The following is a 19,252-nucleotide window of genomic DNA, read 5'->3' on the forward strand; positions in this document are numbered from 1 at the left end:
TGCTGGGACTACAGTCTTAGCTATAACAGGGAAAGTTTGTAAGTTTTTTTTATTTTTTTTCACTAGTTAGTTATTAAGGACCAAGATCCAGAGGAACTACAAGCAACAGCCGGCTGTGGATTTCACACTAGATAATCTAGATCCTTGAGGTCTTCCAGCCTGGCCATCAAGCGTGAGCAGGTTATAGTCCAGAACTAGGCCTCGCCATGACAGTGCCCCGATGGATGGGGACAAGCCTGCGAATGGACAGTCTTGCTGGGATGCACATGACCTGGAACGCCCTGAGGCGCAACTTCCCCTTGGCTGACAGGACCCCCATCTCAGGTGAGAGGTGATCTGTCTCGGAGTGGCGCCCACCTGGTACCGTGGTATGGTGAGCAAATATTGCCCCCCCAAAAACCCTGGAGGTCTCGGGGCGGTCGTGGGCCCTTCCTTGTAATGGTCGGACCTTAGGGGCTCCCTCAGTTCCCTGGCACCTCGGAGGACATATCTGGATACTCCTCAGCATTCTCCTTACCCCAGCAGGTTTTCACCTTGGGCGGTAATCATGCGGTTGTTATGATGCCTTTTTCAGGGGGGTGGACTGGATTGTCCTGTGTGAGTCCCTGGTCAGGGGTTTTTAGATGCCTATTTTTTTGGGGCCGCCAATTTCCTGGGGTTCATTACTTCTGTGTTCCCATTAAGATTGCATGGGCAGCCATTTTCTAATTTTCCCCATTGAGAATGTATGAGCGGCCATTTTCATGCGGCCTGGTGTTATACAGATAGAGGCTGATTCCTCTTCCTGTGCAGTTTCCTTTTTGCAGATCGTGCTGGCAGCTCCCCCCTGATCTGGTAACGTTTTTTTCTGGGGTTCCTGTGGGGTTTCATTTTTCTGCTCTGCTATTATTTATATATTATCAGGATTTGAAAGCCCGCGCTGTGACAATGGGACCGCGGATTTCGCGGTCTTAAAGGGACATACCCGCAAACATTTTATTACAGTAACATGGAGTCCCAGGATTGGATTTCACCTGCAGACCCCCTGGGAGCGACTGCGGGACCCTCCGGTTCCCAGTCTCAGCCAGAGATTGCAGTTTTTTTTGCAATATTTGATGTCAAAAGTAGATATTACCATTTCTGGTGCTGCCAGCCACAAACGCCCTCCGCACTCACCTCCTTTAGTAGGGTCTTCAGACTCTAAGATGGATATGGTCGCCGCCAATGCTGGGAGAGGGGGAGGAGTCTGACAATGGCGCCAGCCAGAGTCTAAACGCCGACTCAGGAAGTTCCCGTCCAGGAAGCAATGATCCGACCGACCGCTAACCCCCACCAGCTACATCCTCACCCCTTGCTGGAGACCGGAGCGTACGTGGCACTCTCTGAATAACCCGGCGTCCGTGGGTTATGAGAGGAGAGTAGGAGCAGTGGCAGCAGCGGCACAGGAAGCCGGGCGGTAGCGTGAGCCCGGTGACCAGCACTCGGATCCCCCGGGAGGACACCTCAACTCCGAACGATGTTTCAGACTGGAAGGAAGGCTGGAATGTAAGCAGCGGGGGAAAGAGTTAAGTGCCTGAGCCGCCTGGAGGAACAAGGAGAGACCCTGGAGGTCGGTAGAGGGGAGAGGGGAAACCCCCCACCCGTAAAGGTTTATTATCATTTAAAATGCCTAACAAAAGGGAAGTGTAATACCCCTATTGCAATATATGATCTGAATACCTGTACCTAAGACTGTGTTTAATTAGTTACATGAAGAGCACAGATACTTGATTGCTGGAGTGAATTCACAGGTTTTTCCTGAAAAGGAGTGATATTTGGTATATATCTTCTATAACCCATATGCCCGGGATGATTTCCTACACTGTTATAAACCGAGGTAGGAGTTGGAGTGAAATAAAGGCAATAAAGACGGAACTATTGGTAAATACAATATAGCTACATCTTGAAACAACAAATACTGGTTTGTACGTGCTGTGTGGGGGCAGTGAGGAGGAAAGTAGATTTAAAATGAAAAATAAATCTGCTAAAGATGGGGGTGGAAAACCTGCAAAAATAAGCGCAAGCCCCGGGACGATTAAAAAGTACATGACCTTTGAAGTAACAGAGGAAAATGCAAACGGGGATAAACAAACTACCTCCAAACCAAAACATGATCCTGAACTAAGTAAAAAGACCCGAAACCAGAGAACAACCGGGGCAATAGAAGAAAATAGTTTGTCTTCCAAAAGATAACGTACAGTTGGATAAAGATCAGGAAGTAAGAGAGGAAGAGGATTGCAGAGTAAAAGATCAACTACCCACAAAACTAGAAATGATGGAGATGTTTGCCAAATTGGAACATTCAATTAAAAATGAGATGACTATCCTTCATAGGGATCTGGGTCACATGCTGAAAAGAGTAGAAGAAGTGGAGGAAAAATCGAACAGCCTTGGGAAAGAGATAAAAGTTTTTAAAGATGAAATAAGGAGGACACAGATGGTACAGAGAGATATACTATATAAATTAGAAGACCAAAAGAACAGAGATAGAAGAAATAACGTGAGAATTCGGGGCTTTCCAGAGAAAGGGAAGGTAGAAAGAAAAATTAACAGAAATGTTTGAAACAGCATTTAACCCTCTTTTAGGAAAATAAATAACTGAGGAAATAGAAAGGATACATAGAATTAGGTCACGCAAAACCTGGCAAAAGATCTTACAAGAGATGTCATAGTGAGATTTCATAGATATGAAACACGTGCACAGATCTGGGAAAAAATGCGAAGCAGACCCCAATTATGATTTGAAGGCGCAGATCTACAAGTCTATGCAGATCTTTCACAAGAGACACTGTTTAGAAAAAAGGTATTGAAACCAGTGGTTGATCTAATGAAACAACATGATATCCAATATTTTTGGGGATATCCGGCATGCTTGGGTGCTAGAAAAGAGGGAAGGACAGTTAAGTCAAGATTCCCAGAATAATTACAAGACTTCTGTGAGAACCTGAATATACCTGTACCTGAATATACCTGTACCAGAGATCCACGAATGGACAGTTACTGGGAGAAAGAGAATGGGGGAAGAAGAGGACATGCGGCACCTATGGATGAAGAAAAACACTAAGGAAAAAAATGATTAAGGAACTTTTGGTATAAGACTGAAGGGGAGGAGAAAAAAAGGGGGGGGGGGTGGGAGTTGGGAGGAAGGAGTAAAGAAGGGAACATAGATTATGGACGGGCCCCTGGAGACATAGCGACACACTGATCCCCAAGTCGCCAGATGGAAGATTGGGGGGCATGGCGAGCAGGGTCAGAGCCCCACCCCAGGGCGAGAGTCGATATAAGGAGGGAGGAAGTAAATCGACTAAAAAGGTCCAGGGGCATAGGGACCAGATGCCCATCATTTTCTGGGGGGAGGGGAGGAGGTAATTAGAATAAGATGAAAGGTAAAAAGGAATTGGTATGAGATGTTCCCTCCATGGATATATAGGATTCAAGTTATCCCGATAAATAAGCTGAGAGATGGTCTCTATGCTCCCCCACTCCGAAAGAGGAGGTTGAATGAAAAGAAGTTGAAGAGCATACAGTTAAACCCACTATTAAAATGTCAGAAATAAATCTGATAACATACAATGTCAGAGGTTTGAATACCCCGGAAAAAAGGCAAAAAACTCTTAGGGAAGCCAAAAACATGGAAGCCAACATAATATTCCTACAGGAAATCCATATTATCCATTCATCTAACACTAGATTGTACTCTAAAGACCACCGTAAATGGTTCTACGCAGATTCTACAACAAAAAAATCAAAAGGAGTGGCCATTGGGCTGTCCAGAGGGTTGAGATTTACCATAGAGGAAAGGTTGACAGATCCTGAAGGGAGATTTCTTTTCCTGAAAGGGAAATTATTTAATAAAGTGTTCTGTTCTCACTACACGTATGCCCCAGGCGTGTGCAGCTCAACATACAGCTAAACCTTTAATCCTGCAATAACCAGTCCTTTTGTAACTTAAGGCTTTATTCCAGAGATAGAATAGTGGTCACATGACAGGTTACAAGTCAGAATGGATATGCGAATAGGATTGTGAATATGGTGAAACTGTAAATAAACATATAAAGGCATATAATCAGTATACAAACATAAACAGTATATGCATTGAGTATATAACCAACAGTTTATAGGCATACCAGCGATGCTTCAAAGGGGGGTTCAGGAATCTTCCCACAGCAACCTCAGATGCTGTCTGGCTGTGTCACAAGGTAAATCTAAAATGGAGATTCTCTCAGAGAGGGGTGGAACTAATACCAGCAATAGATAACAGGAAGTACCATAAAGTACTGTACAACAGTCTGTCACAGTGGCATCTTGTGGACAAGATTGGTATTACAAGTTCCAATAGAATTAATTATTTCCTATGCTGGAGGCATGACAAAGAGATTACATTGGTCAATGTATATTGCCCGAATGATAAACCTTGGAATTACCTAGGGAAGATACTGGACAGACTAATGGAATTTAAGAAGGGATGGATAATAATGGCAGGCAATTTCAATCTTTGCTTAGACCCAGAGAAAGATAGTACGTCAGGTGGACAGAGGAGTAAGGGAGTTTATCAAAGAACAATAAAAAAGAAATTACACCAATTCCAACTCTTGGATGCATGGAGAGTATTCCACCCAGAAGAGCTGAATTATACGTTCTGCTCCTCTGTCCACTGGACGTATTCTAGGACCAATTATATGATGATTGAACATAGAGGGATAGAGTCTGTGCTGGAAGTAAAAATTGGGATAAAATCTTGGTCGGATCATGCACCAGTTAAAATTAGGTTGAAGGAGAGAAATTGAAAACACATAGCTGGAAGATTAATGAAGAATTAAGAGATAAAAAATGGGAAGAAGAAATGAAAAAAGAACTAGAATTGTATTTCCAAATAAACGAAAAAGAAGAAACCCCTAAAGATATATTATGGGAAACACATAAGGCATACATGCGAGGGATCTTAATTTCAAAAGGAGTGCAGAGGAAAAAAGATAGATCAGCAAATAAAGAAAGGCTTATAAAATAAATATTCGAACTAGAACAAGGCCATAAAACAACACAGAAATTCAACAAAAATTAGTAATAAAAATAGATGAACTAAAGACATTATTAGACATTATTAGAGCAGGAAACTAGACAGGAGGTCAACAGGACAATAAAAGAGAGATACCAATGGAGTAATAAGATCGGGAAAACACTAGCAAAAGTAGTAAAAAAGAAAAAAAATCAATGAACTTCATAGAGAAGATAAGGGATGGAAAGGGAGAAACAAGGTATGCTACAACAGAAATAGCGAAAGTGTTCCAAGAAAATTATGGAAGATTATATGATATTAAAAAAGAGGAAAGGGGAAAAGTGGATTTGGATAAAACGGAGAAAATTATAAATTATCTGAAAGAAGCAAAGATGGTCAAAGTCCAAAAAGAAACTATGAGACCAGTTGGAAGACCCAATTACAGAGGAAGAACTAGGTAAAATCTTAAAAGAAACCCCTTCAGGCAAGAGCCCAGGGCCAGATAGGTTTACAGTGAGCTATAAAAGATTTAGAGATCAGCTGATTCCTAAATTAAAAGATTATATCAATGGACTAGGACAGCAATATATATTAAGTAAAGAGGCCCTCCTTGCCTCAATTACGGTTATATTGAAGGAAGATAAAGATGCTACAAATTGCTCAAGCTATAGACCCATCTCGCTTTTAAATGCAGATGTAAAATTATTTACGAAGGTAATAGCAACAAGGATGAAAAATCTGATGGCAGATTGGGTGCATAACGATCAGGTAGGCTTCATACCAGGAAGACAGGGTAGAGATAATGGAGTATGAACAATTCTCTTGAAACAAAAAATGGCTAGGAGGGGTGTCCCTGGTTTGATAGTGTCGATCGATGCAGAAAAAGCATTCGATAGGGTGGGCTGGGAATTCATGCTAAGAACCCTGGAGGAATTAGGATTGGGCACGAGTATGATGGCGTGGATCAGATCAATATACTGCCAACCTACAGCTAGAATCAAGATAAATGGGACCCTCTCAGAGCCATTTGAGATGCATAATGGAACAAGGCAGGGATGTCCACTCTCGCCGATGCTGTTTGTTCTCTCCCTAGAACCCTTGCTAGCTACAATAAGGAGGAATCCTGATGTAAGAGGAGTAGAAATAGGTAAGGTGGAGCACAAAGTTGGCGCTTTTGCGGATGACGTACTGCTGTATATATCTAGACCTAGGATAACACTACCTAATGTGATTAAAATTTTTAAAGATTATGGAGAATTATCTAACTTAAAGGTTAACCTGGCAAAGTCAGAAATATTATGTATCAATATCAAACCAGAAGAAGAAGCGTTAAAACAAGACTTCCCTTTTGTATGGAAAAGATCAGAATTAAAAAATTTGGCAATTAAGTCTCCCCAGAGAAATTATATAAAATAAACTATATACCATTGTTAAATGAAATAAGATCAGATATAAATAGATTAGTAGGTAGAACTTTATCATGGATAGGAAGAATCAATATAATTAAAATGGCAATACTACCAAAAATAGCATATAAATTCCCAATGCTGCCAATACCGATCCGAACCGAAGAGTTGGGTAGAAATAGAAAGCACTTTAAGTAATTCAAATTTAGGTAAAATTATATGGATCCCACCCCAACACAGAAAATTAAGCACAAATACACATACAATTACACATCAGGCACTGAGAGTATGGGATATTAATCACAAAAAAGAAAAACGGAAATATAATTCACTATTAATACCATTAAAAGATACAAGTTTTTTTTCACCAGGACAAGGAATAATTTGGGGTAATTGGATGGGAGGGGAAGATGTGAGATTAAAAGATATATTGGTTAAAGATAAAATGCACACTTTGAGAGAGTTAAAACAAAAAAATTGGAAAATAGAGAAGTGGCGATACGGTCAGTTGAAACACTTCGTTGCAACACTACCAAAACCATTAAGAACAGAAGAGGAGTTATTGCCCTTCGAGAAAATGTGTGTATCGGAGGGGGATAAAAATAGTATCTCTCTAATATATATAAAGTGTTGGTATCGGAGTCAGAACCCACAGTACCTCCCTTCATAGAAAAATGGGAAAGAGAATTGGGTACACAGAGGGAGGATTTTCACTGGGGAAAAACTTTGAAGTTAATACACGGTTCCGCAGTAGACACAAATACAGCAGAAATTAACTATAAATGCCTTTCTAGAAGGTATAATACCCCAGATAAAGTCCATAACTGTCAGAAGGAGAAATCAAAATATTGTTGGAGGGGGTGTGGAGAAGTAGGAACAATGGCACATATTTGGTGGGATTGCCCTAAAATTAAAAAAATTCTCTTACGTCCTCCGACAGTCGCCGTATTGACCTTTGCTCCGCAGGAGTAGCTAGGCAAAAAGATTTGTTAATAACAAAAGCTTTTAGCATAGACACACCCCTAGGGGCTGTCCCCTTAGTCAAAACCTCCCTGCACCAGCATTCCCAACTCAGTTTGATCTTGCCTAGCTTAGGAGTAGCAGGCTTTCCTGTGCTGGGGCTTCAGTCTCAGCCTTCTACCCTTTTTTTTAATTTTATTTCAAGTATTTTTTTCTTTTCTTTACTAGCTGTTATTTTCTCAGCTTTAGTTTAGGGATCTTCGGATGAAGATGATCATGCAGAGCTGGGTCTCGGACTTATCCGCCCTGGATCCCAGGGCTGAGAGCCAGATGGATCCCCAGCCTGCCATCGAGCGTTCAGCTACGGTTCGCCCTGGCGCTATGAACAACCCATCCCTGTTCGCTGCAGGGATGCTGCCTGTGAGGTGGCTACCTCACTGGACGCCACTCTGCGGTCTTGTGCTGCGGTCCACTGCGTCCTGGCTGCGGCACTCCCTGTCATCCTGATAGCGGTTTTTCGCTTGAGAAGGCTCCCCACGCCATCCGGTACGGTAAGCACCTTCTGTGTGGGGACCATCTGTATGGGTGTTCAGTCTGTGGCTGTGTGTACCCTCATGTCTGTGTGCTGCGCGGGCTCCCTGTCAGATCCCTGTATGGATGCATGCCTTTTGGGCTGCTAGGGGGGGGGGGGCCCTCCCGCTCTGCTGTGAGTTCTGTGGGGCTGAATAGACAGACATGCCTGAGCGGCGACCGCTATGCGGCCCGCCATTTCTTTTTGCAAGAAAATGCTATGGATGGCCCTGTACTGTACAGCGCTGTGTTTTGGCGCCGATTGCCGCCATTTTGGCGGGCCGCGCTCGCTCGAGCACATGTCGGCGCCATTTTCTTGTAGCCTCGATCCCTCAGCCTGAGCGGCCATTTTTGCGGAGCCTTCATAGGCTATAATAGTCAGCCGGTTATTGCATCACTTCCTCTTTCTCTGGGACAGCGATCGGTGGCAGCAGCCTGTTTGTGCTCTCTCCAGGTTTTTTCCTTCTTTGTCCTGTCATTCCTTGCTCAGTGTTCTCTATCCCTGTGGGATCAGTGCATGCAGTAGTGTGCGGTGGGCTGCGCTCGCCGGGTGTTAAAGGGACAGTACCCCTTTTTGATTTTAATACTGTGGGCATGGATTCTCAGGATAGCAAGTTTCCCCCCGCCCTGGTGGGGGACCAGGGGGCTGCTGCACCCCCCGAGGGGGCCGATCTGGCCACTGTAGTGGCATCCTTAGTGTCTCAGGTGCAGATGCTGATGGCTGAACGATCCGCAAAAAGGGCCAGGTTATCCATTTCCTCTGATTCAGCGGGCGATATGGATGCTGGGGCTGGCGTGCCCTTCTCAGGGTCTCGCTCCTCTCTGGACCTCGTGGGGTCTGAGGGGGAGGTGGAGGGGTTGATACTTCTCCCCCTGGCTCGCCTGAAGAGCTTGCACTCATGGATGAGCTGATCGCTTCCATTAAGGATACTTTGCACTTGGAGGATGAGCCAGCTCCTCCTACTAGGGTGTCCTCCTTTGGGACGCAAAGGACCCGCAAATCTGCGCAGGTTTTTCCCTGCCCTGCTGAATTTCACCATACGGTTAATGAGCAGTGGCGCAATTTAAAGAAGCCCTTTACAGTGCCGAATAAATTTAAACTGCTTTATTCATTCGCGCCATCCACCGACGAGCGTTGGTGTGTGGCACCTCAGGTGGATCACGCGGTAGCCGTTTTGAACAAAGCTACTGCGATTCCTTCTGAGGATACCCCGGTTTTCCGGGACCCTACGGACAGGAGATTGGAGTCTCTTGCCCGTCATGCCTACATGGTTGCTGGTTCTATGCTAAAACCTATTTTTGCTTCGGTTATGGCGGCCCAGGCGGTTGCAGATTGGACGAAGGTGCTCAGGAGCACCCTGGTGGCTGCTTCGGCTCCGCCTACCACATAGGCCATGGTGGATCAAATCCATCAAGGCGTCATGTACTTGTGTGATGCGGACTTGAATTTGGCTCCTTTGGCTGCACGTCTGTCTGGTGTGGCGGTGCTCAACCGTCGCCTGATATGACTGAAGAATTGGTCTGTGGACCAATCTTCTCGCAAGACGTTGGCGGATTTTCCCTATGTGGGATCTCGCCTCTTCGGCGAGGCTTTGGATACTCCGATTAAGGGTGTTACTGGGGGCAAGAGTACTCTCTTACCCCAGAATCCCAAGCACAAGTCTTTCTGTGGCAAACGGAACCCCTCGTTTAGGCCCTCCCAGGGGTCCTTTCGTACCTTTCGGTCACAATCCAAGGGCAAGCCCTTCAAGGGCCAAGGCTCCCAGAAGAAGCCGTGGGCGCGTAAGCAAAAATCCGGTCAGTCCGGTTCCACTACCCACGCTAGTTCGGCCTGAAGGGACGCCCTCACCCCTTTCTGGGGTGGGGGGACGTCTGCGCGGTTTCCTCCAACCTTGGCTGATCCGCATTCAGGACAGATGGGTTCAGGAAATCGTTCGATCTGGTTACAAGATCGAACTTCTCTCTCGGCCGGCGGGCAAATTTTTTCCCTCAAATCTTCAGCTGTCTCCGGAGCGTTTGCAGGATCTGCACCTGGCGGTGCGGGACCTGCGGACCCAAGGAGTGGTGGTCCCGGTGCCTCATCGGTACAGGTTTCGGCGGTTTTACTCCAATCTGTTCACTGTGCCCAGAAAGGAGGGCAAGGTGCGTCCGATTCTGGATTTGAAAGCTCTGAACCGCTTTGTGCGGGTGCGCAAGTTCCGCATGGAATCCCTGCGCTCGGTGGTGGCTGCCCTGAGTCCGGGGGAGTTCATGGCCTCCATCGATCTGAAGGATGCGTACCTACACATCCCCATCTTCGAGGGTCATCAACGGTACCTTCGATTCGCCATTGCGGAGGAACACTACTAATTTGTGGCGTTACCTTTCGGTCTCGCTTCGGCTCCGTGGGTTTTTACCAAGGTGCTGGCGCCGGTCCTGGCCCTGTTGCGGGCACAGGGTATTGCGGTCTTGGGGTATCTGGACGATCTCCTCATACGGTCAACTGCCAGCCAGAGCCTGATGGCCGACCTGTCCACCACGGTGCAGACTCTGCAAGAGTTTGGTTGGACCATAAACTTTCCGAAGTTGACTCTTGTGTCCTTCGGTTCGCCTTCCCTATCTGGGGATGATTCTGGACTCTGTACAGGCGAAAGTTTTCCTTCCGGAGGACAAACTCCGGACGCTTCAGGACGAGGTCGGGGCCCTCAGGGCCAACCACAGCTCGTCCCTCCGGACATGCATGAGATGTCTGGGGTTGATGGTCTCAGCCTTCGAGGCGATCCCCTTTGCCCAGTTCCGCACGCGGGGTCTCCAGGCGGAGATTCTGGCGAAGTGGGACGGGCATCCGCAGTCCTTGGATCTGCGGATCTCATTTAGCCACCGCACCAGACAGAGTCTTCTGTGGTGGCTCCAGTCCCCGGCAGTGTCGGGTGGCAAGTCTTTTCGTCCTTTGCTGTGGACGGGGGTCACCACGGATGCCAGCCTGACGGGCTGGGGTGGTGTCCTGGGCAATCTGTCCGCCCAGGGGACATGGTCGGAGGAGGAGTCCTCCCTTCCGATCAACATTCTGGAATTGCGAGCGATAAAGCTTTGCCTTCTGCAATGGTCGGAACGGCTTCAGGGTCGTCCGGTTCGGGTTCAGACGGACAATGCCACCGCGGTGGCCTACACCAACCACCAAGGGGGCACCAGGAGTGCCCGAGCGGCTCGGGACGTAGCCGACATTCTGTCTTGGGCCGAGACGCACGTCCCGGCGATAACGGCAGTTCACATTCCGGGGGTGGAGAACTGGCAGGCGGATTATCTGAGCCGCCAGACCCTGGACCAGGGAGAATGGTCCCTTCACCCGGATGTCTTCCAGATGTTGTGCGCGAAGTGGGGTTCCCCAGATGTGGACCTGTTCGCGTCTCGTCTAAACAACAAGGTGGAAAGGTTCGTGGCAAGGACGCGCGATCCTCAGGCAGACGCCTCAGACGCGTTAGTGGCGCCCTGGCATCAGTATCGTCTGATGTAAGCCTTTCCACCGATTCAGCTGCTGTCCAGGCTCCTTCGCAGGTTAGCCTCGGAACCGCACACGGTGATTCTGGTGGCACCGGACTGGCCTCGCCGGTCTTGGTACGCAGACCTCGTAAATCTGGCAGTCGACGCTCCGTGGCGTCTGCCGCTTCGAGAAGACCTTCTGTCTCAAGGGCCGATATTCCATCCTGCTTTACAGTCGCTGGCTTTAACGGCCTGGCTGTTGAAAGCCAGGTCCTGAAGGACAGAGGTCTCTCCCCTGAGGTCATTCCCACTTTGATCAAGGCTAGAAAAGCCTCGTCGGGAAAGATTTACTACCGTACTTGGAAAGCGTACTTTGCCTGGTGTGAGTCCAGGGGGTTTTCCCCTCGCTCGTACTCGTGTCCAGAGTGTTGGCTTTCCTCCAAACTGGAGTGGACCAGCATTTGGCGTTAGCCACGATTAAAGGCCAGATTTCTGCACTGGCCGTCCTTTTTCAGCGCCCTGTGGCGTCAAACTCGTTGATTCGCACCTTTGTTCAAGGGGTGCGCCATTTGGCCCCTCCGCGGAGGGAGCCTTTGCCTCCGTGGGACTTGAACCTGGTTCTGTCCGCGTTGCAACATGCTCCCTTTGAAAAGATCAGGGAGATCTCGTTGCCTCTGTTGTCCAAAAAGGTGGCCTTTTTGGTGGCGATCACTTCGGCTCGCAGGGTGTCGGAGCTGGCGGCTTTGTCCTGCAGCTCTCCCTACTTGGTGATCCACAAGGATAAGGTGGTCCTGCGACCTATCCCGTCCTTTCTGCCGAAAGTGATCTCGGATTTTCACCTTAATGAGGAAATTGTCTTGCCTTCGCTCTGCGCGAAGCCAAAGCATCCTAAGGAGGTTGCCCTACATTCATTGGATGTTGTCCGGGCGGTCAGGGTTTACCTGTCGTCCACTAAGCCTTTTCGCAAGGCGGATTCCCTCTTTGTCCTTCCTGAGGGACCTCGGAAGGGCATGGCGGCGTCGGCTGCGACTATCGCCAAATGGATTAGACAAACCATTGTGCAGGCCTATGCCTTGAAGGGGAAGGTCCCTCCCTTCCCTGTGAAAGCGCACTCTACCAGGTCTTTGAGTACGTCTTGGGCTTACAGGCATCAGGCTTCTGTGGCCCAGGTGTGTAAGGCGGCGACTTGGTCGTCCGTTCACACCTTCTCAAAGTTCTATAAAGTGGATGTTCAGGCATCGGCCGATGCCTCCTTTGGCCGTAAAGTTCTCAGTGCGGCAGTGCCCTAGGGACCCCTGTTTTTAGGTCTTTGGCTGTTGGGGTGTTTTGCCCCTGGGTTACTTGTTTTTTCCTGGGTTGTTGCTTCTGTTGAGCACGATTTTCCTGTTGCCCAGTTTGTTCTCTTACTGTGTGTAAGGTTCCTTTCTCTGATGTGGGTACTGCGTTGCTTTTCTGCGGCTGCGTCTCCCACCCCTCAGGTCTACACTGCTTTTGGACGTCCCATTGGTGAAGACTTGGGAAGGGGCGGCGACTGTCGGAGGACGTAAGAGAAAACTGAATTTTTGTAAAATCTTACCGTAAAATTCCTTTCTCTGAGTCCTCCGACAGTCGCCGCCCCTCTTTTGGGGTTTTTGTGTACTCTTACTGCTATGCTACCAAACTGAGTTGGGAATGCTGGTGCAGGGAGGTATTGACTAAGGGGACAGCCCCTAGGGGTGTTTCTATGCTAAAAGCTTTTGTTATTAACAAATCTTGTTGCCTAGCTACTCCTGCGGAGCAAAGGTCAATACCCATTGGTGAAGCCTTGGGAAGGGGCGGCGACTGTCGAAGGACTCAGAGAAAGGAATTTTACGGTAATATTTTACAAAAATTCCGTTATTGGAACAAAGTGTTGGTTCAGATTAGGAAGATTACAAATGTTGAAGTTTCGGATGAACCGTGGTTCTGTCTTTTTCATGGTAAAAAGAACTCCGTAAAACAATATAAAACAACTCTAATCCCGCACTTGATAAATGCTGCAAAGGGCCTCATCCCCCTGTTCTGGCAGAGGGAGGAGGCCCCTGATGGTGGGAGATTGGATTAATAGGGTGAAAAACGGGGGGAGAAGATGAAAGGGAAGAATGGAAAATCATCTGGGAAGAGTGGAATGACTTTAAGAAAACAAGGGATTATACTAAATGGAGGGAAGGGAGAGAGGAGGATGGGATGGGGTGGGGGGAGGAGGGAAAAAAGGGGGGAGAACAATAGGGTGAAAATATAAATGGTTGAATTTAATTTATGTATGTGTGTTTTATATCTTGGAAAATTTAATAAACAAATTGAAAAAAAAAAATATATGGTCGCCGCGGACACAGACCACCTTGGGGGTCAGTGTCTTCACATTCTGACAATGAAGAGGACCTGTCGTCCTCAACCGCAGTGCGGGAACGCACATTAGTGGAAACTCTGATGGTTTCCGTGCGGGAAACTCTAAAATTGGCTGATGAACCTACAGCGTCAGGTGTACACAAAGCCCCTAAGTCAGGAAAAGTGTTTCCTTGCCCAGAATTGTTTCAATCCATTGTAGATGAACAATGGCAGCATATTAAGCACATGTTGTTGGTGCTTAAGCGTTTTGCATGCCGTTACCCCTTTGCTGAGGCGATGTCCAATAGGTGGACTGTTCCACCAAAAGTAGATTCTCCGATGGTCAGGTTGAATAAGACGACTCTGATACCCGCCAACTTTTCTGGATCCTGTGGATAGACAGATTGAATCATTGTCCCGCCATTTAAACGTGGTGGCAGGTCACATGTTAAAGACTATCTTTATAAATATTCTGGTGGCGCAGACAGGCTTTTTGCCTCCTGCCTTGTGCCTATTCATGATGGGAGGAGCATAACCCTACTAGTAATGAAGATGGAGCTGTGTCTGTTGATGAACTTCAGAAAAAAGGATTTTACAGTAAGTTCTTACAAAAATCCAGGTTTTTCTAATTGAAAAATAATAAATCAGTTAAATTAGCCCAATTGTTTTCTATATTGTGAAAGATAATCCTACGGCGAGTAAAGAGATACCGAAACTGTGGTACTCAAAATTCTCCATAGGCGACACTTTAAAAAGTTCTACAGGTTACCAGTTTAGAGTTACAGAGGAGGTCTAGGGCATGAATTTTTGCTCTCACTCAAACGATCCCGGCGATACCTCATATGTGTGGTTTGAACACAGTTTACATATGTGGGCGCGACTTGCATATGTGTTCGCTTCTGCGCCCAAGCTAACCGGGACGGGGTTCTTTAAATTTTATTTTTCCCTATTTATTTTCTTTTATTTTTACACTGTCCCTTTAAAAAAAAAAATTTGGGATCACTTTTATTACTATTTCAAGGAATGTAAACATCCCTTGTAATAGAAATAAGCAGGGCAGAACCTCTTTAATGTGAGATCTGTGGTCATCATCCCGGTACCGTGGTTTAGAGCCGACGGTTGGCTTTCCGTCGGTACCGACCGATGCGGCTCGGGAGCCTCTCGATCGTTACCCGGGGGGGGGGGCGGGAGGGGACGTCCCCCTCCCGCCGCCTTCCGTGGCTTTTACCAGGGCTCCCGTCCCACCGGGAGCCCCGAGCATCCAGCCGGCACGTCTGCGTTTGCCGGCTGGATGGAGTCCCGGTCAATGCCGGGAACAGCTTCGATCGGGTCTCCGATGACGTAACCCGGAGGCGGCGTCCATGACGTCACTTCCGGGTTACTGTGCTGCAAGAGGCGGCAAATTTGAAAAACAGCTGTATGCAAAAACGCAGTTTTCGGCATTTTGCATACAGGGAAGTGTAGTGGAGGGGTCTAGGGTCTTTTAGACCCTCGATCCCTCCATAAAGTGTACCTGTCACTGCATATTGCTGTCACAAGGGATGTTTACATTGCTTGTGACAGCAATAAAAGTGATCAGATTTTTTTTTTTTTTTTAAAACTGTAATAAAGTTAAAAAAATAAATAAAATAAATGGGGAAAAAAAAGAAATTTAGCTGTCACCGTTAGCTCGCGCACAAAAAAAAACGTATACGGAAGTCGAGCCGCAAATGAAATCGCTGTTCAAACTACACATGTGAGGTATCGCCGTGATCGCCAGAGCGTGAGCAATAATTAAAAAAAAAAAGAGCTACACTCTAACTCTGAGATCTCTATTGACCGTAGTTTGTCGCCATCCCACGGGGGCGGGGCGCAATTTTAAACCGTAACATGTTGGGTATCTATTTACTCGGCGTGACATCATCTTTCACAATATACAAGAAAATGGGCTAACTTTACTGTTTAGTAATTTTTTAAATACAGTGAAATGTGATTTTTCAAAATTTTTCCAAAAAAATGGCGTTTTAAAGACCGTTGCGCAAATACCGCGTGACAAAAAATATTGCAATGACTGACATTTTATTCTCCAGAGTCTTTGCTAAAAAAAATATATATAATGTTTGGGGGTTCTAAGTAGTTTTCTAGGAAAAAATACTGATTTTAACTTGTGAACAAAAAGTGTCCGAAATAGGGCTGGGGCTTAAGTGGTTAAGGCCGTTGGGAGGAACCAATGTTTTAACGTCGCTCTGGTCCTCCAAGGCCATAGAGTCGAGTGGGGGCCATCTTGCCCTCACTCGACTTCCTGCCTAAAAGGAGAGAAGACTGGATAGTTTGCCCCCCCTGCAAACGGCTCTGGGAAGTGGCGGGAGTGGGGAACCTCCCGCCCATTAAGGTGATCCTGGGACCATCTTTTATGTTAAAGCGGACCACCTGCTGTTTAAAAAAATACCAGGGTTATGCCAGCTATCTGCTGCCATAACCCCAGTATTTACCGTCAAAGTACCGACGTGTATATATACAGTGGGCAGTCCGGAAGTGGTTAAACGTATTCCCCTTTGGACGCACTGGCCATCCCGTTTCTAGGGTTCTATCCCATTTTTTTATTGTCTAGCAAAGAGTGCAGTTTAGGGAAGTTGGCTCTTTTGAAAATCAGTGTCCTTTGTATTACCCTTGTGTTTCCTATTTCTAAGATTTTTACTGAAACGAATTGACCTGTGGTCACGGTTTCCAAAGTTGCCCCATATTTTTACATCCGTGATTAGGTCTGTATGGTTAGTAATCAGTAGGTCTAGTAACGCATTGTTTCTGGTCGGTGCGTTCCCCATCTGACCCATGAAATTGTCCTGCAAAACATTTAGGAAATGGCGAGCCTTAAATGAATGCGGTGTTCCTTCTGCCCGGTCTATATCTTGATAATTAAAATACCCCATTATAATGACATTTCCCATCCTTGCTGCCATTCCAGGTTAGGGGGCCTATAGCATACATCCACTATTCCTTTCCCCCTAGTACTTTCCCTTTGAAGATCTACCCATAGGGATTCTTCCTCCTCCTTCGCTCCATTTGTGATATTGTCCCTCATATTTACCTGCATGTTGTTCTTGATATACAGGCATACCCCTCCCCCTTTTTTACCTTCTCTATCTCCCTGGTATAGGGAATACCCCTGAATAGTCACCAGCCAATCATGAGAGCTGTCAAACCAAGTCTCTGAAATTCAGACAAAATCAAAATCCTCCTCCTACATTAGCAGCTCCAGTTCTCCCATCTTGTTGGACGGACTTCTAGCATTTGCAAGCAAACCTCGTAACTTTTGAAGAAGACCTACCAGTACTACAGCAGAAACATCCTGTTCAAGTATAAGATGGTAGTATACAGGTGTGGGTGGCCCAGCACTGTATTTTTACCATCAGGGATGTATGCAATGCTATCACAAGTAAGCACCCTGGGTAGGTGGGTGAGGGCTGGGGGAGGTTTAGATTACTAGTAAACTTGTACTTTAATGTAATGATTTCAATAAATGTACTCCGCTAAATGAACATGTTTATATTGTTTTCCTGCATCCAGGGCTTGCTATATGAAACTACCTGCCCAGGCAGTGCCTTCTTCATTAGCTTTCCTGAAACCAGTAGAGGTAATGGCACAGATGCTAAAAAAATAAAAAATAAAATTGAACCATATAATCTTTATCTTAACAGTTCTTAAACTTTGTTCTCAGGATCGTTGGTCAACTGAAGTGATGCATATTTTTCAGCAATACTGCGCATCTGGTCCTTTAGTTGGAGTGGTTCTACAGTACGTATTAGGCCGGCTCCATTTGTATCTTTGTGATACCTCAACTGACGAAGATGTTTATCTGCACCAGTTACTGTTAAATCGTGGCCTTGCCAGCATTGTCCAAGACCCTGGATACTATGAGGCAAGTAAAGTAAGCAGAAAAGAAAAAAACTTGTGCTCATCTTCACACCCATCATTGGAACAATTTTAGTAAAGGAAGTACCATAAAGCTGATTTAGAAGAATTTTCTGTAAAATGAAATGGAGATACTGACCATAACAGCCAGTCACATCAGCAGGAATTTGTATAGTTGACAAGGTGTGTTCTGCAGTTATAATAGATATGTTAAGCCAGCCATACATGGATAGAATTTCAGACGGTTCAGCAGGAATCAGCCGAATTTTGATCCATGTATGTGCTAGCTGGTGGTACACAAGTGTACAATCAACCTGATCATTATATTCTGACGGCCTATAAGCTGCTCATGGGCAGAATACAATAGCACAGCGGGAGTGATTCCCCCATTCACCCTGAATTTGTGGATGGGGGATCGGTCTATTTTTTTTCCTTCAACCCGCTGGTTGAAGAAAAAAAAAAAATGAATCCTGTATTGCCAGCCTTAGTTTTTGTGTATAAATGTCATACATTGCTTACCTGTGGTTTTTGCAAACGCTCTCTCAGATATGGGCTGCTGTGACATTTACAGAACCAGGCTGAATAAAAGTGCATGTTGGCGAAAACGGTTTCTTTCCAAACTCAACTCCCTCACTGATATAGTGAAAAATATGTTTTTCTCTATCGCTCATTGACAGACGTAGTCCTCGGTGATTCAACACCCTCGGGTTATGCTGCCCTCTACAGGAGTAGGACTAGACAGGAAAGAAAACGTTCTGGCCACACCCTAGGGGCAGTCCCAGAGGGTATATCCTCTCACTTCCTGCTCTAGCAAATCAGTTTTTTTCTGTCTAGTTAGGAGTAAGGACCTAGATACCTTGCTGGGATCTTCGGTCCTGGCAGGATTTTTTTCTTAGAAAAGATTTTTTAGACAGCTTTTTTTTCTCCAGTGTTCCTGTGAGATCTTCAAGCAAGAAAGCTGAACTGGGCGACGGGCTGGATGTTGAGATCCAGTGGTCACCCCAGTTCAGCCTACGAGCGCGTGCAGGCCATAGCTCCGCGCTGGGTCGGCCGCGACATAGTCCCACTGGACGGGGGCTGACCCTGCGAGTTAAACGTCTCGCTGAAACGCCAAAGACCATGAGTCACGGCGTCCGTATTGGTCGACAGCCCTCCTACCTTGGTGGAGAGGGGTACTGTCAGGAGTTGGCGCCCGCCTGGTTCCGGTATGGTGAGTAGTATGTTCCCCCTTTCCCCCTGATGGGTCTTGTGGTGAACGCGGGCCCCTCTCTGTAATGGTAAGGATGGGTTCCCCTCTATCCTATAACATGTCACAGATCCCCCTAATTGAGTGTGATTTTTGTGTACAAGAAGCCAGGAGGCTTGGTTTGGGAGCTGACAATCTAATTGTAAAAATGTGAAAATGATTGTAGTCAGTGGCAGTACTAGAACTTTACTGTGATAGTATAAGGTATCCTACCTGTCAGAAGCCACAGGGCGATGTCTATATATGTATACTGCATTCCAGATCATTCCTCCAGCTAAGCAGATGCCTCCCGACGGCCACGGACCACATATGGCCCGCCAGGGTCCGGTACCGCTGACCACCATGAGGGTGAAGGGTTGT

The 19,252-nt window shown here is 46.5% G+C and overlaps 1 protein-coding gene across 1 annotated transcript in view; it reads left to right on the forward strand.

Annotated features, from left to right (window-relative positions):
• TDRD5 (tudor domain containing 5) overlaps positions 1–19,252 on the forward strand; it is a gene marked incomplete at both ends in the record, with an annotated part of 586,386 nt that overhangs the window by 405,399 nt on the left and 161,735 nt on the right. The window contains 2 exons of the mRNA XM_082265311.1: positions 17,302–17,368; positions 17,453–17,662. Coding sequence (XP_082121437.1) covers positions 17,302–17,368; positions 17,453–17,662 — 277 coding nt within the window. The remainder of the gene's footprint in view (positions 1–17,301; positions 17,369–17,452; positions 17,663–19,252) is intronic.

Source organism: Pelophylax lessonae, assembly GCF_965119305.1.
Source record: "Pelophylax lessonae genome assembly, chromosome: 8".
Lineage (NCBI taxonomy): Eukaryota > Metazoa > Chordata > Amphibia > Anura > Ranidae > Pelophylax > Pelophylax lessonae.